Here is a 24,743-nt window from a genome sequence, read left to right as displayed (position 1 = left end):
TACCAGTTTCCTATACTAAAAATTCCCAATGAATGACTTGCACTGCAGGGCAAAAAGTACCTGGAAGACACACACAAGAAGTATGCGCCTGAGATCCTACATACGTGAGCAAAGCCCTGAAGATGAAGTATTCAAAAGATGTAATTTGCTGTGGAAGAGCTTACAGAAAGTGGAATTAATATACTGTTAAGCATCAACACTGGTCACTCGACAAATTCAATCCATTACAACAGAATCAAAGCGTTTAAGTCACTTTTAAATGTCATCAGGTAAATATTCATTTTTAGCCCATCTAGTAATTGACTCTTCCATCCGTGAAGCTGCTGATCACGTTACGTTTACTTGCCGGGAAAGTTTAGATCACGTTACGTTTACTTGCCGGGAAAGTTTACCTTCATGGTAACTTCTTATCTTTGGATTAGTTATCAAAGGCATACTACACATATTCCCACGATGGAAACAACCCAGCACAACAAGTATCAGCTGATCTCTCATGATTCATTTGAGTACCTTGGAGGAATTTGTGTACTGACGCTTACAGCTGCACCTAAAAACCTTTGCTCATTACTAAAACTTATTTAAATAAATGTTGAAGATGTGAAATAATGAAGAGCCACAGGAGAAGAGCTCCACATTTTGGATTAATCAACAGTTTTCTCTGGCATTCGTGCTTATCCTGGAAGCTAATAACAGAGCTGCCAGGAGGGTTAAGAATGCAGCAGATGGAAAACCCGAGGGCTGACAGGGGCTCTTGCCTCACCACGGCAACAACTCCAGCGTAAGAGAGCATCCCATCGTTTTACCCCGTCGTCTTCCAAGAGCAAAAAAATAAACGTCACAACGCACATGCAGTGGTGAGAGCAGCACGGCTGAGCGTGTGGGATAAGAAGATTTCAATTTAAAAAAAAAAAAAAAAGAAAAAAAAAAAGAAAAGAAAAGAGGCAAACTGTTTCCAAGCCCAGCTTCTGGCGCGGAACCCACAAGTTACCCAATAACTACAGAAATGGCAGAAAACAGGCTGCGACGAGGAGACCCGGCCCCTGGTTCAGGTGACGGGACGCCGGGGGAAGGGGGGGGAGGCAACAACCGGGGGGGGGGGGGGGGGGGGCTCGGGGCCCGACTCCCGCCACCGCCCCTGGGCGACGGCCGCCCGCCGGCCCCCGGCCCTGCCGCAGCCTCCCGCTCCCCTCTGCCGCCCTTCCCGCCCGGTACCGGCGGCACGGCGGGCTGAAGCGGAGGCAGAAGGCCGCTCCCCGACGGGGCTGGGGGCGGGGGACCGGGACGGGACACGGGGACGGTGACAGAGCGGGGGCGGCGGCGGCCGGCCCCGGAGCAGGAGGGCGCTGCGGAGCCGCCACGTGCCGCCCCCGCCCCGGGGAGGGGGAGGGGAGGAGAGGCGGCGGCCGTTGGAAGGCGGGGGCGCGCGCGGGAGCCGGCGGCGGCGGCGGCCGCCCGGACACTCACGCTCCCGCAGCCGGTTCTTGAAATTCGGGTCGCTCCGTCTCTTGCGGTCGAAGTAGATGCAGTAACCGATGAAAAGGGCCCCGCAAAGGCCCGCCGCGATGGCGCTGGTCTTGCCCACCATCATCGTGCCCGGCGCCGAGGGGAAGCTCCCGCCGCCGCCCCCTCCCGCACGGCCGGCGCCGAGCTCCGCAGGCACCTTGGGGCGAGCGGGCGGCCAGAAAGGACCCCGCTCGGCTTCCGCTGACGTCATCAGCCAGCGGCGGCAGAGGGCGCCCTGCCTAGTGCCTGCGGGGAGGCCGCCCGCCGCCGCGGCGCATGCGCGGCCGGGACCGATGCCTAACCTCAGCCCTCGGGTGCTGTGGGGAGGGGGGGGGAGCGCCCCGAAAAGGGGCGTCGGGGGGCTACGACACGACACGACACACGCACCCCCCCCAAGGAGCGCGGTGGGGGCCAAACCACCCGCTCCGCGGCCGGCCGGGAGACACCCGCCTGCTGCCAGGTGGGGACGGGCCGGCCTCAGCCCTCAGGCTCGAAAGACCAAATTAAAAAAAGAAGAAAAAACAAAACACGGCAAAAACAAACCTAAAAAGCACCTAGGTAACAGTTTGCGTCTCGTCACAGACTCGGTCTGCGCACCGGCCACCTTTTCGGTAGTCGTTTTGAGTAATTCCACAGGACTCCAGAAGGAAGACTTGGGGTGACCCCCGCAGCAGCAGGACCTCGGCGGGAGATGGATCCCCGGGACCCGGCAGTAACGGGACATCACCACGACCGGGCTACGGCCACAAGCCTCCTCCCGCTGCCTTCCAGGAGAAGCCAGGAACCCCAGAGCGAATACTAAGAACGACTACAGCTGTATTAGCAAACAGGATTTATAACAGAACGCTCTTGTATACATAAATCTTTATAACAATACTGAACGCTTTTATACATTTGGTTTTTTATCAGAAAACTGTTTGTTCTTCCTTGCTTTATTCCTAGGAAGAGTTCTTAGTCTTTTCGGTTTAGTGCTCTTCTTTAACGGGACTGCTTTTTCACCAACAAATGAATCATTAGAGCACCTCTTGTTTTTTAATGTGGTATCGACTCTGTCCTTAGGAGCACGAGACTGATCTGCACTTTTCTGTGGTGCTTTCCACTTATCTCCACAGCGCTTCACTCGTATCTTTCTTCCCATCAGAACAGTCTCGTTGAGTTTCAGAGCAAGATGTACAGCATCCGTATTCTGCAAGAACAGGCATTCCATTTAAAAGCAGCGTCACTTCCAATCGATTGCTTTCAAATAAACAGTTGCTTTTCTTTAATTGTTGTAAGCAAGATTTTACAAAGAAGAGCATGCAAACTGCTCTATTTATCAAGTGACACAACTGCTCTGCTCAGAAACACCAGCACACCCATGTAGCCCATGCACCGAGGCACAGATACTTGAAAACGGGCTACAAAACAGCTTATGTGAGACGTGAAAGACAGAGGCAGAGAGGTGAAGGAGAAACCGGGGACAAAAAGGAATTGGGCTGCAGGAAGTAAACTAAGGAAGACAAGGCTGGGAGACTGGCATGAGAAAGCAAGCTGTACTGAAACCCAAACAGAGAGCAGCAGGAAGCAAACTGGCTGCAGGGAAGAATTCCACTCATATTTTGACACATAAGAAATGGGAGAACATTGTAGTTATTCCAAGCGAACTCATCTGTCCCTCCTATAAGCCTTTCCCTTAAAGTTCATTTCTTTCACCCCAACATTTTACAACTTTTCTTTGTACACAACCTAAAATAGCTTGCTTTGTATCTGCTTCCACAGAACTGGTCTTCCAAGCTGCTTTTAGCACACACAACAATGCTACCATTTAATGTCATATGCAAATCCCCAACAGTGACTAAAAATAAAAATTAAAAAATTTAAAAGGCTATAAAGGCAAATCCCGATCCAGATTTTGAAGAATTCCCAGTGTCCTGAAGCACGCCATTCATACGTACCTCAAAGAGAATGTAGCCGAAGCCTTTACCCAAGCCGGTCTTTCTGTCTCTCACAATTCGCACTGCTACTACACCTCCGCAGACAGAAAAGTGTTCTCGCACAGCATCGTCACTGATGTCTGCAGGCAAGCACAAAGAAACAGATGCCTCTTCCAGTCATGATACACAGCTTTACAAGACTGGCCCAAATCCAAGTATTTTATATTTACCAGTTCAAGTACACAAACTTATATATTTTAAAATATACATTAATACATAAATATGTATAGGTACACAAATATCAGTGGTTCAGAAAAATTCCAGCCAGTTAACAATGCAGACTTTATAAAGGGCTATTTACTTTGACAGTTACTGATTCACTAACTTTGAAGAGCACAACATAAAACACAAAGAAGAACAAAGGCAAAGACCAAAATAAATTTTTTAAATAATTTCATTTATGCTTTGAACATAGTGGACATTAAGGTTCATGCTACATTTTTGTAGCTCCTCCTTATGCCAGAATCTCTTTCTAAGAATTAATGCTGATGGTAATGAGCTTGACCAGGCAGTTCTCGGGGTCCAACGCTCATTGACTGAGCCGTGAATTTTAGATGAATGGGGGAGAACGGGTTTACAGTTTCCAGCCACAGTTGCTGTAAGATTATTTTGATAATGGCTACATCTGTGAGGCTTTCTCAGCCTCAGGCCTTTGTGAACAGACAAGTGTGATGTACCAATACAAAAATACAGGTTATTCTCTTTTCTGTATAGGTACGCTTCATAATACAGTAAATCCCTTTACACTGATATAATTGTATCTCTGCTAAGGGGAGGGGATGAATTTAATAGTATAGGTTTAATTACAGCAATAGGACTTAGATGTGCTGAGAAAGGTTTGAGCTGCTGACGACATTTTTCGGAGCACCACAAACATCCACACTGTTTTTTCTGCAGGATTCACAAAGGAACACACAGTACTGACACAAGCTCTACACAACAGACACCACAATCAGGTTTGTCACCTATCCAGATTATCAGGCAGGCCAAGTTTTAGGCTGAAGTCTAGAGCCTGTTTGTTTCAGCGTTACCGTCAGCAGTACATGACACTGGCTCTGCATCAGGCCGTAGGCACAGGGCATGCCTTCAGCCTGTATACTCAGGCAGCCACACCACCCCCAAGTAAGGTGCTCGTCCCAAGCATCCCAACTCCATTAATACGGACGACACTGGATGGCGATCCCTTCATCTACTCTCCAGTCTACTCAGAAGCTGCTGAATATTCATCAAGCACTGACCTCAACTATACAGTAAGCACCTCCACACAGGTAACAACCGATTGCCAATAGCTGCTTGGAGACAGTCACTCACTCTGTGGCTCACAGACAGCATCAAAATGAGAAGCCATCACTGTGTTTATCACTTGGAAGTTGTTCACAAACAGGCACCAGTACACATTTAACAGTTCAGAAAGCTATAGCCTATGCAGTTTAGTCATATTTATTTAAAAAACGTCAAACAACAACAAGAACTAAAAGTGCTTGCAGTTCTAGCTACAATAAAGAAAACGACCTGCAGAACTTGCCAGAAATTTACAGGCCCCTTAGGTGTTTCAGTTAAAAAATAAAACTGCTATTTAAAAAGTTAATTTCAGCAAGTTATTTAGCTACCTAAGCATGCTACCCTAAATATCAATAAATAAAACCCCCCTAATGTCAACATATTCCATAAATGTTAAGTAATGATGCATAACAATCCATTTCAGACTTACCATATGAGAGATTTCCCAAGAAAACGGATCGTTTATTGTCATGCTAAAGCAAACAAGAGGTACAAGACAGTAAGTTATTTGTTACATGACCTCCCCCCCCCCCCAAAAAAAAGAAAAACAAAACAGAAAACAGGTTTTCTAGTCACGCATCCTACTTACCGAATTGTTTTTTGATGCAATGTCAACTCTGATGTGAAATCCACTAGCAATTTCTGTTCCATTTCTTTTGTAGCCAAAAGCAAAAAGTTTTAAAAATGAAATGGGTAAGCGTTAGTTAGTTTACAATGTCACTGCATAGCACTATTCCAAAAGCAAATTTACTTTAAGTTTGAAAAAACATTTCCTTCTGATTCAAGCAAAAGAGAGGAGGTAGTTTAAATTTATCTGTAAATCTACCCCTACAACATGGAATGAGGAACAAAACTGAGACTTACTCATTTAGAGCCTTAATGGCATCACATTCTTCCTTAAATACAACATAAGCATTAACGAACTTCGCATTAGGGTGCACCTTATGCCTGGAACGTGAAAAAGACACATATTGTTTAAATAATTCTGATGGTGTGCAGTGCACAAGCACTTCTTGTTAAGACACATTTATGCCTCCTCTGGTTTTGTGCACAGTAACAACTTCCTTTCTCTTAAAGGTCAAGCCAGCCCCTTACATCCAAGGGAGTCTCACTGTACTTCTTACACAGCCTGTATTTGCACCCTGATCAAGCTTCTTCAGCTCATAAATATATCCAAAGAAGTTAAAGACCATTAGCATCTTCCTCCTTCCTAAAATAGAATAAATGCAACCCAAGATAACTAGTACTGGTACTAGTACACTAGGCACATAATTCTAAGTTATGTTTGTCAAGAAAACTTAGATATACACAAAGGTAATTACAAAAGTCAAAGAAACACAAAACAAACAAAAAAAAGAATATACCCAAACGTGTAACAACCAACACTTAAAAATTATTTTTGCCTTGAAAAATAAAGATGAAATTCACAAGAGGAACCTACTTTATTGCTGCTAACTTTTTGGATAAGGTATCTTCTGCTGGAACCTTTAAGATAAAAAGAGCTTTAGTTAAGCAGGCCTAGTGTCAATTTATCTCAAATATTTGTTCTTGAAGACAAAAAGAGGAATTTAAACAGGTACCATTCCCACCCAAAGCAATGTAGCCAGTACAGTGAGCAAATGATGGAAGTGGCTATTCCTAGAGATGGTCTAGGAAGACCTCAGAATGAGATAGCTTGCTTTGACTTCATCTGTTACCTTTCTTGAGTTCCCAGACTGTTATCTTCAACTATTTTACAGAGTATGCTGATTTACAATCAACAGGTCTTTGCTACTATGATTTAAGAGGAGGCAAGTAATACCTGAGCTAAACGAGCAATAATAAAGGCATTCTTCTTCCAGAGAAAATACAGCTCTCATACTATCAACTGCTTCTACAGGAAGAATAAAACATGATGAAAGGAAAGATGCATCTGCAGTGCCTCTGTGGCAAGATCTCCAAGGCTTCTTCTAATGGCAAAAAATACACACCCAAACCCACTTCTAAACTAATGAAGATACAAGCTTTACGAATACTACCCTTTAAGATCAAAAAAAAAATTTTGTCATATAGCATTAGAGGAAATAACGTACCAAAGACCGGAATCGAATGGATTTTATTTGTCCATACTCTTTAAAAAGAGACTTCAGTGCCTAAACAGAAAATATTACAAATATTCAATACATTTTTGCATCCTGATAGTAAGAATTATTGTTGAATATTCATTAGTAAGATTGTTTTTACGCTATTTTCATTTTACTTACACAAGGTCCGTTAAAGGGCTACTAAAAATATGCAATCAATTTGTAACTGTTTCTATGTTTCTTGCGGCAGCTTCTTATTCTACAGATTGCCAAAACTGAATTTGTACCCCTTACTATGGGAGAAAGTATAAATCTAACATATTTTATGCAACAATCTGAAGTATTATTTGCATTCGAAATCAGAAGCAGACTGTAGTTCTCATTTATTAAGTAATTTTTCACTGAAAAAGAAACTAACCAATTCTACTAAAGAAAGAGCAACTGCATCCACTGCTGTAAAAAGCCTAACTGGGCTAAAACAAAAGAGATTGCCTCTAAAGGTTTCCGGTAACGAGCATTAACTCTTACTTTCCCAAAAAGCCATTTTAGTCACAAATATGTGTGACTTCTCAGCTATAAACGTCCCCTCAAACTAAGGACTGCTGTAATTCATTTCATTCCTTTAGCTGACAGAATCCAGTCACATACCTGCACAGTACAGTTGACAGGCAAGTTTCCAACAAACACTGTTCTTCTGTTCACCATTTCATCAGTCACCTTTTTTTCCTTTTGTTGTTTCACAGTAGTGCCTGTATCTGAATTAACAACGCTTTTGGTGATGGCATGAGAAGCCTTTTTTTTTTGTTTTGCTTTGTTTTGAAGCAGTTTTTGCTCATCATCTTCATCCGCCTGCTCCAAAGCGCTCTCTCTTGTCAGAAAAAGATAAGCAAATTATAGTTGACAGGGAAAAAAACAGAGTTTTTGCGGTCAAAGAATTGAAGCCTCCAAGATAAATATCTAACTTACATTTTAAATTATTATGTTCAACATAAAGTTTCAAACGTTATTTTGCTTATTATGCATTAAACAAACATATCTGACCATTCTGTAACACGGACTTGCTGTCCCCAGGACATTGCATTTGCTATTTAGTAGTGCTAATAAAGAATTCAGAATTAAATAATTTGATAGCCTCTAAAATTGAAGGGAAAGAAAAAACCCCCACGCTTTGCACGCTAGAACTAAGGGGAGATTTAGTTCTTCCCAGTATCCAGGACACTCACGACAAACAATCCTTTGGGATCCATCCGTGCACAAACAAATCTCTACCTATCCAAACCTGCCATAACAGGGCGCACAACAAGCAGATCTGAAGAAGCCTCTGGAAGGCCACCGACACCAAAACAGCAAACAAGTTTCACCACACACTGCCAGAGGGAGGACAAGGCATTAGCCTCGGGCTACGCTCAAGCAAACTTAAACTTCACTGTACAGAGACGAGCTTCCCGCCTGCGCTGACAGCGCGGGCGCCTCGGTTCAACCCCGAGTATTTGCGAGAACGGACAGTGCAACCGAGCAGTTCGGTGTCACGGCGGAGGGCAAGCGCGGTACTGACACCTAACTCTGCCTGGTACCTTGCTGCTGCTGAAACCGCCTCCGCTCCTGCCACGGCAGGTCTGCCGTGTAAAGCCAACCAGGGTTGGAAAGCATCACCCCGTGCCAGAGAGAACTTTTTGCCTCGATCTACAACCTCCAGGCCTGCCAGCTCTCTAACAGGGGGTTTGCACTTCACGGACCGAAGAACTTCAAGAAGTCGGCAGTATTTACTACCTTCCGGAGCAAACCGCGGGGAATTTTCACAATCTTCTTAAAAATAATCTTCTTAAACGTGAGGTTCACGACAAATAGTAGAATAGAACTTTGTTGTTTCACTAAGCTCGTGATCTTATGCTTAATCTAGGTGTTGGTTTTTTGAACCTTACTATAAAAAGGTGTCACCTACTCACCTGTTTGCCATTTTTTTCTCTGCCTTTGAAAGCTCCTTTTTTCTGGCTTTCTTTACTTTTATAGGGGGTTCTTGTGTGACAGACGAGTTCTGGTCTTCCGACACTTCCTCCGCTTCTTCCGTACGCCTTCTTTTCTTATTTTCCTTAAAACAAATACAAACAACCAACCAAACAAAAACTAACTTGAAAAACAGAACCCCAGACCTGCCCGCTCACCGGTGCGCCCACCCCGCCGCCCCCCCCCCCCCCCGCCCCCGGCATTTCCAGCCCTGAGGGGATCACCCCCGGCGACAGCACACAACCTCCCCCCCCCCCCCCCCCGCCACTCACCCCCGTCACGGCCACCAGCACCGGCGGGGCGGCGGCGCTGAAGAGGCGGGCGAGCGGCGCGGGGGCGGCGGCGGCGGCGGCCCCCCCCGCGCAGAGGCTGTCCGCCACCTGCCCCACCACGTACTCCTCCGCCTGCGCCCCCCGCCGGACCCCGCCTCGCCCCCGCGGGCGGGGAGGACGGGGAGGGGCTTCATCGCGCGCCCTTCCCGCCGCCGGTGCGTCCTGCGGCTCCGCGGCCCGCCGGCGGGCGCCCATCCCCGATCGCCGGTGAGGGGAGGGAAGGGGCGGGAAACGGACGCGCGGCGCGTCACTTCCGGCGCGCGGGACCGGGAGGAGGGGGGACGGGGTTGGGGCGCCGGGGTCGCCCTCCTAGCGCTCCGTTGGGGGGGGGGGGGGGACGGGGACGGGAACGGGACGGACGGCCGGCACGCGGGCGGCGCGGGGGGAGGCAGCTCCCCGGGGGCGCCAGCGTCTGCCGGGCTCCGTGTGGGCGCGGCGGGAACGCAAGACCGCAGCGAGGGTCGGTGCACGCTCGTTTGGTTTGTTGGGCTTTTTTTTGGGTTTTTTTTTGTTTTTTTTTTTTTTTTTTTGACGCGTGGTACGTCATTTATTTTCCGAGACCCTCGGCTCCAAGGCTGCTGTGCTCGGTTCCAGCGGAGGAGGGAGACGGGAATTCCGCGGCGCCGGCCTCCCTTATGCCGTTTCTACTTAAAATGGCCTCGGTGGTCGGGAGCGCCGCAAGAGGTTAAGAGCCACCGCCGCCGTTGCCTGCAGAAAGCGTAACTTGCTTGGGCCCAGGCTGCTGCGGAAGCGCTTCTTAGAGGACCCTTTCTCTTTTGTCTGGCTTCAGGAGTGCTGTCCAGCCCGCAGCCAGGATGAAGTTTAGAAAAAAACAAAACAAAACAAAAACAAAAGAACAGAAAGAACGGCCACACAACCCCCCGTTAAAGTCTGTGCAAGATGTTCTCACCGTCCTCGAGCGCAGATGAAATGGAAACGGTCAAGAAGTCTGGCCTGCAGCGGCTGCCTCGCACAGCGTGCGGCAAAGGGCCTGCTCGAACCGTTCCCTCACGCTGCACAGTCGCCGGGGTGGGCGACTTCACACTTACGTTTCTAGGCAGAAAGCATCCTTCTGGTGCTCGCGCAGCCCCTTTTAGAGCAGTTCGCCTCCAGACAAACCTGGGAAAGGATTAGAAAAGGGAAAGGGGGGAGGGGTGCGAAAAGCAAACAAAACACAACGGTTTCTGCAACTTGTTGGTCCGAGATAGACTTGGTATGCGCTACAGGCAAAATGGGGTTATTACAGTCTTAAGAAGTTGTTACACCACCGGAGAGATCATCCCAAAGCATCACCTGGGTGCTCAGTTTCCTTCTGGATTGCTTCATCCATCCCTGGGCTCCACAGCCAGTTTTTAAAGCATGTAAGGATTTTCCTGATGAAAAAAATCCCTGAAACCCAGTACTTGGGGGGGGGGGGGGGGGGGGCGGACTCGAGGACCGTAGCCTGGGGGACAGGAAAAGGAGGAACCAGTCATACCTCCTCCCCCACACCTCTGCTCTGTAGACAGTAGAGAGGCAAGTGCTCCGGATCAGCCTCCTGCTGCAGCTACACGGATAGGACTGGATAACTGATCCAACTGGAAAAGACCCTTTTTTGTTAGGTTAATTCTCAAACAGATTGTTTTCCATCCCGGGACATAGTGCAGGTGATGCATAAGGAAGTTTGATCTGTTAACTAACTCTCTGAAATTAGGCACCTAACTGGGATCTCCATTTAGACCTGCCTCTCCTGAATGTAATTTTAAATGCCAGATGATGTGATAATTGGAAAGGCATAGAAAATTACGAGGCACTTAAAGGCTGAAGCAGATATGAACAGCTCTTCTGTTGTATCATTTTACACATTTTCTGAGCTGCCAGCATCAGCAGTTTTGTTGGCACCAATGTCCAACTGATGGCAAAACAAGTAACCCGGCTATGGAATAAAAGTAAAGCATTAAGTCTTGACATGTGCACCAGGCATCTCATGTCTGGCCTTCTGGATGCTGGGAAAGGCAGGGACCCTCATTGATGGGGTCAGCCCAAGAGAACACACAAATTCTTAAAAACTGGCAGGCGGCTGCTTGCACTACTTGTATGGGCTCTTCCAATCTACCTTTACACAATAGAGCAGTTTTGTAGGTGACACAGGTGGGGCAGAACAGGCTGCACCATCAAAATACAGCAAAATTACATCAGTCAAGCATTCCAAGCTGGCTGACTGCAGAGATTCGTAATTGCTGAAGCTCGACAAAAGGCATGCAGCCTCCAGGAACCCTGCCAGAGAGTGAGTTTGAGCCCTGCAGCGACAGGAAAATTTCACCACATGATGGAAACTACACAGTAACAAGTATGTACAAGCATTGGTGGAGACTGTAAACAAAGGGAGTCGGGAGCAATGCAGACAGCCTTTAAGCAAGGCATGCTTTCTCTCAGCACACGTGGATAGTCTACGCTCTCAGCTATTCCCAACACGATCAAACATGAGACATGCAAAACTTACGCTGTCACTTAGCCAAGGTGTAAAGGATGAAGGAGGGGTAGTTTGTCTCACTTTGCCTTTCAGGTCATGGTCCGAGCAGGGACTCAAGAGCGTGGGCACAGCCCAGCAATCCCTGCAAGTGGGAAACCTTCTCAGCTGCAAGCACAGCATGCATGCCAAGCAGGGAGCATGCCCACATGTAAAGCTGCGTTACAGTATGTAACCTGAAAAGCAGCTCAGATTTGACTTGCTGGAACATGGGACCAAATTGCCTGGCTAACGGTTTGCCAAAGGCACCTTCCTCTGTAACCACTGGGACACAAGTAGCACGAAGCTGGAGAGCACCATGTGCAGACACACTTCACAGAAGAGGTGCAACACAAAACATCCAGAACAGATTCTTGCCTAGTCATTAAACTGCATGAGAAGTACAACAAAAATTAAATAATCCCTGTATTAAAGAACAGCAAAAATCCTATTTATGCAAAAACTCAATTTGGGAGTGGGGAAGTGACTAGAGATCCCTGTTTTAAACAAGTACACAAACAAATCCTCTTGCAGAACATGAGAGTGAACAACTGTCACATCAAAGCAAAAATGCTGGCTCTAAAACTGAGAGCTGATCAAGAACTAGTAGCGAGTGGACAGCTGAGTTTGCTCTTGCTTGCTCAGATATAGCTGCCAGTTAAATCAATACCAGTTACGCCTTCTGAGACTGAAAGGCAGAACTGAACATTACAACTCTGATTCTGCTAAACTTAAACATAGGTAAATAGCCTCTGAGTAGCCCCACTGAAATTATTAAAATTCCTCCCGTCAGTCTCAGATCACTGGTAATTATTAACACAGTCAATGTTTCCAAAGCTTATTGTCGTTAGTTATTTATCAGTCTCATCAGTAATCTATCATTTTGCAGGTGTAACAGTATTTTCGTCAACTGAACTACAGCCAGACATGAGGTAAGCAGATAACACTAAAAGTTTTATTCCAGCTTCACTTCCACGGAATCTGAACTTGAGGCAGTCGGTATTAGAAGTCAGCAAATATCTTCGGGAGCTTGCTTTTACGTTTTCAAACTATCTGAACTAACGTGAATCAAAATTCATCTTTTTTTCAAGCGGCGCTGCCTTAACGATGTCAATGGGCCACGCTTTCCCATTCCACTGAAAAAGAGGATGAATTTCAATTAATCACCAAGAGGAAAATTAGGCCAATGTACCTGGTCTAGTTTATCTTTTATATGCCTATTACACCATATCAAAGACCATTTGCTAAACTGATTCTGCAGCTTGATGACATTTTAATGAACACACTATAGTTGCTTAATTAAACTGTTAGAAACAAAATCAGGGATTCACAAACTATGGCATTTTATTTCAGAGGCCTTTGCTTACATTTGTACAATATATTACATAATTCTCCATTTTCTGCAGAACCTAATATATATTTTATAGCTTTTTTCTATAAGCTTTTCCTTCAATGTTTGTCAACAAATTTTTACAGTCCTGTACAATTCTGAATACTTTGAAACCATTTTCAATAAAATCAGTTAACCTTAAGCACACACTACGAAGACTGAAAATGCTTTTCTTAGAAAAGTCAAATGTAAAGGATTCTGACACTCTAGCATCTACAAACAAAATGCTCTGAATTCTTACATGTTGTATTGCCAGAAAACAAAGAAAAACATGCCAGCCCCTATTTCCCCAGGCAAAAGAAGTACACAGAACTACAATTAAAACAGTAAAACAACCTGTACAATAAAGTACTGTGTATTAACAGTGCCAGGTATTAAATAGCTTGAATGAACACTTCCGCAATATACAAATGTCTTACAAAGGTATATAATTAACAGGAGAGAGCTTGGGATCCATACAACATAAAATCAATACAAGTGAAAACAGTTTGAAGTTGGTTTTGGAATTTGTACAAGGCATTTAAAAAATTAAATGTCTACCACTCAGCTTGCTATTTATTTTAAAAACAACTACCCTTTTGTGGCAGTGTTCATATCAGTGACCACAAATTATAACCTCACACCTTACTCCGTCTTGAAGTCCTCTCCTTGAAGCTCGTAATAAAATAAGCATTACAAATGAAATATTTGTTGCTTTAAGGGAAAAGAAACATTTACAAGAAAACACAAAAATATAACTGTTATAATCCATTATGAATAAATATACACTTTAAACTGGCTAAATACAATCTTTATACATTAAGATTTAATACAGTTTGTTAGCCATTTTCTTTCTTTTTCATAATGTATTTTATCAAAATTAAAAAAAAAATACTGTTTTATAGAAAAATGGCAAAGTACAGTAGTTTCATTCCAATTAATGGGTTCTTAAAACCCAGAGTAACCTATTTAAGCCTAATTCAAACCTGTAAACATTAGTCAGTCTTTTTTTTGTGGTTTTTTTTTAAAGGAATCCTCATATTTGGTTATCAGGACTGATGTCAAAACATCTTACTAACTGCAGGTTTTGAATTGAATACATGTGCTTGACGTATACAATTAAAGCCACTATAAGGTGACTTAGCAGTTAAAAAACAATTAGCTTGTACAAATGAAAATAGGTTCAGTATTTGTCATAAATAAATGGAAAAATATCAAATGTTCCAGCTTTAACAAAATACCAGGGAATACAGTAAGCCTTACCACATTTATTTAGATCAACCCAACAACTATATGCTTATTGTACTGTCTCTACAGGCAGTGAACAGCCTCCATTTGCCACAGTGGAAGGCCTTCGAGTCACTAGACTTACAATTCCCAGACAAGTTGGAAACAATTATTGCTTGAGGAAAAGCAGTTTGTTGTACTTTTTCTTCATAAAAGTGCACTTAAGTGCAAAGTTAGCTTGTCAAGAAACAACTTTAAATACAAAATAGTGCTTGTCTGAATTTTGTGCCACTGTGCAGTATAAAAAAAAAAAAACAACACAAAAACAAAAACAAAAAAGAGTGGCCCTCAGCAGCCATTAAGTGCAAAGTGCTTTGGCAAGTCCTGCTGTCACCTGCACTCAACTGACATTCCATTCTGTGATGAACTTGACATAGATGGTTCTGCTAAAGTTAACATAACTGCAGCTGTAATGGAACTAGAGGAAGGTGATGAGGAGGAAGATGATGTAGTAGCAGCACCTGCACAGGAAGAGGAGAACACAGGTTACAAAAATTTATAAATTAAGCAATAAAAAAATTTCCCATTCAACAACAAGCATTGGTATATACTGACTCCAGCAACCAATGCCCAGTAATTAAAAAGAAAAAAGCCTCCATTCCCTAGTTTTTGTAGGAAATACTGAGAGACAGCTTCGGCCCTGTGCAGAACAGCATGGCATTGCCCCTTGCAGCCCTGGTTCATTGGCCACCCAGATCAAGGGCCCAGCCGGAGGACGGCAGAGTTCATTCCTGACCCGCAAGCACAGTCAACTGTTCTCTTTCTTTCCTGTGGGAGTTAGCACAGGTAGGGCCTTGTCCCAGCACTGAATTGACACATACACCCTGCTCCGGCAGGCAAGAAGCAACTGCAGTCGCCGTGTGATGGTTGCAGCCACAAAAACTTGCTACACCTGGCATTTCAGTCTTTCTTCTTATACTCAGTGCACTCTTAAATGTGCACATAAACAAGATGGAGAAAATAATCCTTTTAATGCTGTTAGAAGCAGGCACACTAGAACATTCCCTAGAGCATCAGGTAAAGCAGTTTCAGAGAAATAAGAGATTTAACCGATGGTCTCCCTTAAACTCATAAAATAAATAACTTATTCTAAGGAGAAAGTACTAACTAGACACACAAGCGGATTATTGTGTAACTTGAAGAAAAGTTCCAAGTTATTAATAACCTTAGATACTTTGTTCACTGCTTAGTTTATTTTTCTGTACATTTTCTCCTGTATAAAGTACATCTGCCTAAACAGAATTAAACAGATTGCATGCCTTTTTAATGTTTTTCCCCTTACATAGTCACTGGACACCTGAACTGTACCTTCTAGAGGTCGTAAAATAACTGTATACAGTGTTTTTAAAAAAGCGAACAAAACCACACTCCTAATAGCACACAACTGCCTAAAAATCATCCAGTTCCTTTTAACCCCTTAATAACATGACATGCAGTTTAGCCCCCTCAAAGCAGAATTTAGTTCCCAGCACTTACTTTCCCGCTCTTTTTTCTTTAAGCGCTTTCTTCTTCGGTCAATGGAAGCCACCTCAGATTTCAAGGACAGGTAATGCTTCCTGATTTCCTGCAATTTTTCTTGGAGAACTGTTATGCGCTCAGCACTAGTCAAATTTTCCAAGTCAGCTGCAAGTTAAACAATCTCTGTTAGTTATTGTATTGCAGCATGTCCAAAACTGTCTGAATTTCAGTGAAGTGGGAAGTACTGAAATCTTAGTGATGTGCTTGGAGGTAGCAGACAACAAAGCCAAGAAACGCAATAAACAGCAGCTGCTGTTGCTATCACAAACTTTGCCCATTTTTTAAAATAAATAGATACACTTTTTTTTTAAGGAAGTGGGAGAGGAAGAAAGTCCATGCATTCCCCTCCGCATAGGAAGGAAGGGGGGGGAGAGAGGAAGACAAATGGTAAAAACGTAGGAGTCAAAACTAGTTTTGAGTCCTTGCTAGAGCTCAGTTTGGCCTAATACACTAAGAAGGTCAGTCTTGCCCAACTTGTCTTTGTTGTTACCAAAGAAGCAGGTTACAAATCTGAATAGTTGTGGGGTGGTTCTAGTCAAGTTCACAGCACATGGGCCATAAGGTATAACTATACAGGACCTCCTCGCTGGCATCCCACACAGGGATGTCAATGGACATAGCCGGCACAGGAGCTGCTCCTCTGGCTGTTTCCAGCTGGGAGCTCTCCACAGCATGGCACACAGCTCTGAGGGGGCACAGGCAGGAGGAACAATCTCTCTTCAGTCCCTTTCAGCCACAGGCAAGTCACACTGGAGACACTCCATTCAAAGACATTTAAGAATCATTTAAACTACCGTGGGGCGCAGAATGCACCTTGGCCTATAATGAAGGTAGCACCAAGGACCAAAAGCCACAACTATATTAGGCTGTGGGAAAATGAGTAAAGCTCAGAAACCTTGCAAGTGTCTTAGACCTCTCCAACAGCAGGAAACATGTTAAATAGCACTCCAAAGTCCAACTCCTGCCAAGCAAATTTAGCACATGCAATACAGCCAAGGTAGAAAGAAAGAAAGGAGCAAAAGCTCTTTAAATGTGTTGCACAGGAAATCTGCCCCATGAATCTCAGTAGGCTGGTGAATCTCAGTAGGCCAGTAAATGACAAACACCTATTACATTACACAGTCCTGAAGAGCAGCAGAATGTAACTTGACTGTAAGGAAGTACTAGGAGAAAAATACTTTTAAAGTAGAGTAACACCGAGATTCAGGGCTGGAGAAAAAAAAATGCAGGGTCAGATTCTCTCACTGCAGAAACAGCTGGCTAAGTGGAAAATTCCCCGGGCATGAAATGAACACTGCTGGCAAAATAAAATAAAAATAAAATAAAATAAAATAAAAATTAAAAAAAAAATAAAAATAAAATAAAATTCGGCGTACGTGTCTGCACAGCGTGCTGTGCCAGCTCTTTCCTGTTCTCACTTTATGTGAGGAACACCAGCCTTCACACAGCCTGGGACAGAGTGCAGAAAAACACAGAGCATAATGCTCTGAGAACTTCAGAAACTTGACATACACTAAGGTAATCCGTGAATACTGAATGAGATACTATGGATTACTTTAAGAAGTAATTTAAATCAGTCACACTACACAGTTTCAATTTGACCTTTAAAAGCAAAGAGAAAGCAACTCATGCAATGCTATACACCCATGGTCAATACTAGGGACAACAATTTGTTGCTGACTATACAATTAAATACCCAGACACTGTAAGAGAAAGGGCTAAAAATAACAAGCTTTTGTTTTTAAATAATTATTTTCAATTGTTTACTTATTGTTGTATTGAGGAAGAAGGCTTCAATCACCCAATATTTTATCTTACTTCTCTTTTCTCCCCACTGCAAATAATGCTGCAACAGCACAAATGCAGAGGCAATTAAGAAGTCACATTAATATCAAGGCATTAATAAGCTACTGAACTGTTTTTCAGATAGGCAAATGCATGAGCCTTTCAATACTGCTCACCCCTAGCTATACGTGTACCTGTAGCTGACTGACACAAACACACTGGAAGTTCTTATTACTAGAAACAGTAAACATGTCCTGGTTCACTAAGGCAAAATGGAAGGGGAAAAAGCTACAAATCAAACATGTGTCTGAACAATAACTAGAGAATGAATGAGGAGTAAAACAGCAAGAAAATGTCAACACAAGAAGCACATATAGTGGGTAACATTCACGCCAGAATGACAGGTCTGCATAGGACGGTAAGAACAAGTCAGCGCAGGAGTTGAATCTAAAAACAGTATTAGAAGAGTGCGATATAGACAGTTTCCTGCACTGCAATTGCAAAAAAACCCACCCCAAAATCACCACCACCAACAAAAAAAACGATTTATTTTTTAAATCAGGATTTATCACAAAATTAAGCAAACTGAAGATGGAATAATTTTAGGGAAAAAAACCAAAACACACAAAATTCAAAAAGCCTTCTTATACTATACTGCAAGACCACACTAGGCATGTTTTGAAGAAAATACTTACACATTTGAAAACTCCATTTGTAAACTTTGGGTAAACGATTATTCTGTTCTTTGAGATCAGACTCTTTCTCTCCATTTTTCCCGCATTTTCCTGGAGACTGTGTTCTTGCGGGTGATTTGGTTTGGTGAGATTTCATGCCAGTAGAAACCGATTTGGCTGACTGAGACTTGGACACACTCTCACCAGCAGATAGTTCCTCACTGTCACTGCTGTTTGCTGAAGAAACAAGAAGATATATTGTTGCAAAACAAAACAACCTTCCTGCCCAAACCAAAGGTTATCAGAAGCTACCCCATGATGACTTTCATGTAACAGGAGTTTGTTTGACCAAAATACTTTCAGTCTAAAATGCTATAATCCATCCTGGTATAGAAGCTTGGCACACAGCTCTTTGCGTCACTAGTGCCTAAATACAAGACCACAAAACAGGTATGTAATGGGGCCTCTCTAATGCTGGCATGCTGTGAAAGGGAAACCTTGCACTGGAAACACCATCCAGCTAGTTGCTGTGCAGGCAAATTCATAGCTATTACGTGGACCTATGAGAACCAACATCCTACAGAGCTAGAGGGTGGATAAAAGTACCAGACTGTGGCTCTACAATCCACCCTGAATACTGCTAAGTATATTGCTGAAAGTGTGTGCAAGAAGGTAAGGGGGTGGTGTAGGGACACACATCTTGTAAGGAGATTCGTGAATACAATCCAATTGTTCGAGGTCTGTATAGGGAAGGTGCACTCTACTCTCTGAATGGTTCAAGACAGCATCATACTTGTTACTTTAAAACCATATCCATAAACAAACTGCCTACATTAGAAAATAAGGCAAAGAGGCAGTCCAATGTGTCAATGTAGGTGTAAAAATTATCCACGTATTTCTGCTTATGGGGTTATACTTTTTCTAAAACAGTTAGCAAGACTGATTGTTATGTCCTATCTCCTGTTTGTCTTTTTTTTAATATTTATTTCTAATACAGCATTCAATATATACTAACCTCTATTGCGTTTTAGAGCTAACACTTCTCACTGTACTCCTAGGACATGTAGCAGAAATGAGAGTGAACAATTGGCCTTTTTCTTAGCCTTATGTCACCTTTATTTATTTTAGGTTTTTTGTGTTAAAATAACTAGCAATGATTGAATTTGCATGACATCATCTACAAAAATCCTCAGACATGATGATCAAATTCTTTAATTGCAGAAAAAACATCTTCGGCTGACCCAAAACAGAAGAACCTCACCTCACACTGAAAAAAACTTTAACTATAAAGCAACGGACTAAACTGAACACAGTTTTCTAATCATCCAAAGCAGAGTAAAAAAAGTAATCTAGAGACATGATTTATGAATAATGATTGAAAGAATGAAGCTTGTTTAGTATTACAAAAGTAAAACTGAGGTGGAAGCAGCAGCAAGAGATTTTAATTCAGCAGAAGTCTAGGGAAGCACTGAAATAAAATGCCATGGGGAGCTGCAGAATCTCCATCATTAGAGTTGTTGTTTAAAACATGTTCAGTAAATATTAATCAAGAGAAACTTATGCCTCAGTTGTACCTGCCCTAGGTGTTGACAAAATGAACCCTGAAAGTCTCTTTTTCTTCTGGTCTTTAAGACCTGGAGATCTACATTGGAAAAACTGAACACCAAGTTACACGTGGTAAGCTAAAACTCAGCTGGCTGCAGAGCTACTGTTGCCTACTGGCTTAATGCAAAGGCAAAGAGTTGGAGCTGCCACAAACGCAGCTTTAACTGGTAAACCTGAATTTCATGAGAATTTTTTGCTCACAACTGACTCCACTTTTTTTCTATTTATTGCCCTTATTACATACAGCAGTGCCTCAAGTCCAACAAAAAGAACGCATACACACCAAGAACCGTATGTGGTACAAGAAACAATTCTAGCTTTGAAGTCCTTGTATTCTTACAAAGACATAGGTTGAGAAAAAGGGATAAATTCACCAAATCAAAGGGATAAATTCACCAAATCAAAGGGAACATTGGCAAGGCTAAAAATCATGTCTAAGTTCTGAAAATTCAGTTTGTTTTGTTACTTTAATTCCTGGGGTGAGGGAAGAAATAAGGATTATGCAAGGAGGAGATTAGTGAAATGGAGTGAAAAAAGATGAGAGAATGTGAAAAGGAGATCAATGAACATGAAGGATGGGTGGGGTGAAAGCAAATACCAGACCAGAATGTACAGACTTTTACTAAAAGCTGTTAAAAGAAAGAAAAGGTGGCAGGGAGGAGGAAGAGAGAAGAAAAAAGGCATAGCATATGCTTTCTATCCTTGCTTTAACTGCATTTTTTAGAGCTATCCTCCTAGCTTCACTTTCTAGCTGACTGTTCCCTGGCATTTTTTATTAACAGTGAGATGAGGCAGTAATTGATCTAGCTGTCTCCTGAACATGTGTGCATGTGTCTTTAATACACCTCTGCTTTTATGAAACTTCTCTTCCCCAGTACTGTGGTTTCTATTCCAATTAGCTTCTACAACTACAAAAAAAGCTGCAAAAGCTGCCTTATTTACTGAAGATGTAACAGATGATACAGGAAAAAAATAGAGCCTATATTCTTGTGGAATTATGCTCATATTTGCTACTGGAAGAGATAGAAACCTCCAAAAACTCATGTTGCAGAAAATACAAAGTATAATTTCAACCAGGTCCCAGTCTTTCCTCTAAAACATGCAGCTATCATGCCACAGATTCCTATCCCGATTCTACCAAGTGTGAAATACTCGCTTTCTTAGTTCTCCCGAGTTACACAATATTAAGGACCTCTTAGAAATAGGCCCAGAAATAACACAAGACATATAAAAACACTTTGGCATTCAGCAAGAGTAGTTTCTTCATTTAAACAGTATTAAGAACTCCCTGATGAGAACATTTTGTCCTAATACATTTTTTATTTCCAGACTTGATCTCCTACAATCGTTCAAACAAATGAGACAGTACCTTCACAGATTTGTTTCACACTGAGCTGCTGTACTTACTAGTTTTACTCTTCTTTTTGTTGTTCACAGATGTTTTGTGGCTTCTTTTCTGCTTTTTTGAGGAGCTTCCTCCTCCCTGAGCATCTTTAAGTCTTTTTTGGCCTGTACAGACTATAGTTGGGGAAAGAAAAAAACAAACAAACAAACAAAAAACAAAACCCAAACAAATTAAATAAATACTTGCAGTGCTGTGTGTTTGCTTCAGAAAATACACTTCAGAGCTTAAAGTTTGTAGGCAACAATGCAACTGTTCCTGCCTATCCTTACTACGCCTCAGCTTTCTACTTATATTTACAAGAGAAGGTGAAGGAGGATGGAAGGCAGACGAAGTTTGTTGGTTAGAGTACACATGTAAGATGACTGCAAGTAACCTTCCCGTATGCACCATCAGAATTTCTCTTGAACCACATGGATTTTTAATTTTTTTCAATACTATAAATTAGATAAGAATACATTTATTGGAAAAGCTTAATCAAAAACTACTGAAAAATGTTCAAAAATCCTGTCACACTTGGAAGCTGTGAGAAAAAAATGAAACTATCACTTGTGATCAGTAATTACATTAATTGAAAGTATAAAAAAAAAAATTTTAAATAATGTTAAAAAACAAGGCAACAAAAAAACAAAGGAAAAAGACTACTGGTATTTGTGACTACAAGAAGAAGAAAAAGTAAAAAAGAAGATAAAAATATTCTAGTACAACTGTTAAAAGAACAAATTTTCAGAGTTGTTCAAACATTGTTCCACAGCCACCTGACTTAGACTGAAAACTACTCCTGTAACAAAACCATTTACATTAAGAAACCTAATTTTCTAAAATAGGCAGCGTGCTGACAAAATCAGAGAGGAAGTTCAAGCCTAATGCATGTATGCATGTAAAAGTGATGGTGTGCAATAGTGTAAAACTTTTTTTCATGTGGCAATAATTTCCTTTTTAATAAAAAAGCAAACAAATGAAGTTCTAAACTTATGCATCTATAATTAACAAAGCAATACAGGCATATTTATTGAGGGCTACATATTCGCCTCTGCCAAACTCTCTCCTTTGTTTAGGGAAACACATTTTGTTGCATTCTTTCAAATGATAATGCAAACAGAATGATAAAGGTAACATACCTTAAGGGCATTTTGAGAAAATTCAGTTAATTATTAACTGAAATCTGTTGAGATGCAGAAACCATTTCTGTCATCTCAGGATTATATTCAGACATGTATTTTTTTTCCTTTGTATTAATAATTTTTTAGGCACTTCAACACAGTGAAAATAGCTGTACTTTTGATGGAACTGTAAAAGAACCAGTGACTTTCACAAAAAAGCTTTTGGATCCAGCCTTGCAAACAGTTAAAAAGCAGACAGCAGTACACTGACATCACAGGCACAGGTGTTTGCAGTGTTTATTATCCCCTATGCTCTAGTGGTCTCAGAATAGGAACTTCAATCTGCAAAATCACATCTGAAAGTGAAACGTAGCTAATAAAGTCAATGTTTGTTATCAGCTTGGCTTGTATTTTTTTAAAACATTAATTTCCTAAGATGCAAGTTTGAAATGGTTGCCTAAGCATGCAATAATTGGCACTTTCTCCCCCCAAATAAACAACTTGGAGAATTAAAATTTTATGTAAGAAACAGTATCTTCTACTTGTAGCAATGTACTCAAAATCTATCTGTCTTTCCCTATACAATGTATTACAGTTTGCTCTGGGCTTTTCTTGCCAGGTCAGGTATAAACTTTATTCTTATATACTTTATTCCTCACTGAAACCGTCACAATTCCTAATGAAAGGCCAAGAAACTTCCTGGCAGACTGTATTTTATTCACTAGATGATTATACCATTTCCACACATTTGAAGTGGACAGCAGGCTACTACTTCCTTCAATAACTAATTTTCCAGCAGTGTAACCATAACAGAATGAAAATACATCAGCAATGCTAAAATGAGAGCTGGTAAAGTTGAAGACAGCTCTGTTTACCCTTTCCTTTACCTTTTTCAGTATGCTCTGGCTCTGGTTGATTACTACTGCTGGAGCTGACGCTGGCATCAAAACCTGTTGGAGAAATATTTCCTTCAGACTGGAGGTCTTGCAGCTCCCCTGCAACACTGTCCACCTCTATTGTGCTATCTGTTTCACTTTTAATGCTTCGTATCTCTTCTTGATTTGGTGGCAGCCTCTCAGAGACAGTGACACTGGACTGATGTCTACTGGACTCTGTTACGGTTACAGACGAAGGCGATTCAGGAGTTGTAGGAGGAGTATTTAGCACTGAATTACTGCCACTGCTTGGGAATTCAACTTTCTTTTCACCCACTTCAGTCGTTTTCTCCTCAACAGGTTTAACGTCCACACTAGCTGGCAAAGATTTTTCAAGTTCAGAGCTAGGCAAAGAAATGTCTTCTTCTGCAAGAGTCTGAAGCTGCTCCTCTGCTGCAGCATCCTCAGGTGCAGCGTGTGGAGGGGAGGCAGCAGCTTCAGTGTCAGAGTCCGAGAACAGTTCCTTCAGCGTTTTCTTCGGCCATTGTCCCTGAATACTTGACCAGACATCTTTCCGATCCTTTGCTCTGGTGTTCTGAAGTCTTTCATCAGAGTTATTTAGAAGCTTTATTCTTTTCTCTCCCACTTCAGAAAATCCTGAGTAGAAAGTACTTGTCCGTAAAGACTTTCTTTTCTCTTCTAGTCCATTGTACTTTTTAGTTGGAGTGATTTTCAGTTTAGATTTGTCTTCCTCATCTTCATCCGAGGAGCTGTTACTGCTGTTTTCTAAACTAAGGGAGTCTTTGTTTTTGGACTTCTCATCCTTTCTATTAGGCGACACAGTCTTTAAAGATTCCTCTGCAACACAGTGTCTTCGTTTACCACGTTTTACCTGTGGTTTTGCTGTTTTATCCACTACCTCCTTTTTTACATCCTTTCTCTTCTTTGTGGCTTCATCTTCTCCATCGGAGTCAGTATCTCCAGATAACTCTTCCATCTCTTTTCGCAATCTTTCAGGAGACTTGGATCCCAGCTTGGGCACTACTACATCTGTCAGAGCTTTAGTTTCTTCTGGGAGGGATGAACTGTTCTGTTCTTCTTTTAGACAGAGTTCGTTTTTATCTTGACTTACAGCTTCATGTTGAGATTCCTCTTTGCCATCAGCATGTACATTTGGGGCACTTTGGTCATCTTCCTGCTCACTATCATCAGAACTTTCAGAAGCTAATTAAAAATAAATAAATTGGGAAAAAAAAAAAGGGGGAAAGTTTGTCTTGATTCTGGTTACAAAGAATTCTTAAAAAAAACAACTAAAGAAAACTGTACAGATACAATATGAACAGATGCTACAGGATCTCTAGTGGTATGTATTTTAAATGAAACCTCCTGAAGACTTCAAAAATTTACTTCCTGTTCCATTAGAAGGTATAATGGCTAGACTAGAAACTAGGAAAATTCTGTATTAAACAGTACATCTCCAG

General features: G+C 42.3%; 3 protein-coding genes and 1 non-coding gene across 8 annotated transcripts in view; all 4 read right to left on the bottom strand.

Moving 5' to 3' along the window:
• Positions 1-1,688, bottom strand: part of TOMM20 (translocase of outer mitochondrial membrane 20) — a 37,221-nt gene extending 35,533 nt beyond the window's left edge. For all 4 annotated transcript variants that reach the window (XM_049831569.1, XM_049831568.1, XM_049831570.1 and 1 more), the window contains exon 1: positions 1,465-1,688. In XM_049831569.1, the coding sequence (XP_049687526.1) occupies positions 1,465-1,588 (124 nt within the window). In that variant the 5' untranslated portion in view covers positions 1,589-1,688. The remainder of the gene's footprint in view (positions 1-1,464) is intronic.
• On the bottom strand, positions 585-719 carry LOC126051855 (small nucleolar RNA SNORA14). The gene has a single exon (XR_007509877.1). It is a non-coding gene; the product is annotated as a small nucleolar RNA SNORA14 (small nucleolar RNA).
• A 632-nt stretch (positions 1,689-2,320) lies between the features above and the next one.
• On the bottom strand, positions 2,321-9,351 carry RBM34 (RNA binding motif protein 34). Its single transcript, XM_049831510.1, has 10 exons — positions 9,097-9,351; positions 8,767-8,909; positions 7,469-7,688; positions 6,830-6,889; positions 6,199-6,242; positions 5,622-5,705; positions 5,347-5,410; positions 5,188-5,230; positions 3,438-3,556; positions 2,321-2,689 (listed from the first exon to the last, which is right to left on the bottom strand). Exons 1-10 carry the CDS (start codon positions 9,349-9,351, stop codon positions 2,390-2,392), a joined length of 1,332 nt encoding a protein of 443 aa, XP_049687467.1. The 3' UTR covers positions 2,321-2,389.
• A 3,619-nt stretch (positions 9,352-12,970) lies between these two features.
• Positions 12,971-24,743, bottom strand: part of ARID4B (AT-rich interaction domain 4B) — a 93,677-nt gene continuing 81,904 nt past the window's right edge. For both annotated transcript variants that reach the window (XM_049831538.1, XM_049831539.1), the window contains 5 exons: positions 23,275-24,486; positions 21,290-21,400; positions 18,299-18,514; positions 15,777-15,923; positions 12,971-14,761 (listed from right to left, as the gene is read on the bottom strand). In XM_049831538.1, the coding sequence (XP_049687495.1) occupies positions 14,631-14,761; positions 15,777-15,923; positions 18,299-18,514; positions 21,290-21,400; positions 23,275-24,486 (1,817 nt within the window). In that variant the 3' untranslated portion in view covers positions 12,971-14,630. The remainder of the gene's footprint in view (positions 14,762-15,776; positions 15,924-18,298; positions 18,515-21,289; positions 21,401-23,274; positions 24,487-24,743) is intronic.

This window comes from Accipiter gentilis, chromosome 28 (assembly GCF_929443795.1).
Source record: "Accipiter gentilis chromosome 28, bAccGen1.1, whole genome shotgun sequence".
Classification (NCBI taxonomy): Eukaryota; Metazoa; Chordata; class Aves; order Accipitriformes; family Accipitridae; genus Astur; species Astur gentilis.
This window is presented reverse-complemented; position numbering and strand designations above follow the sequence as displayed.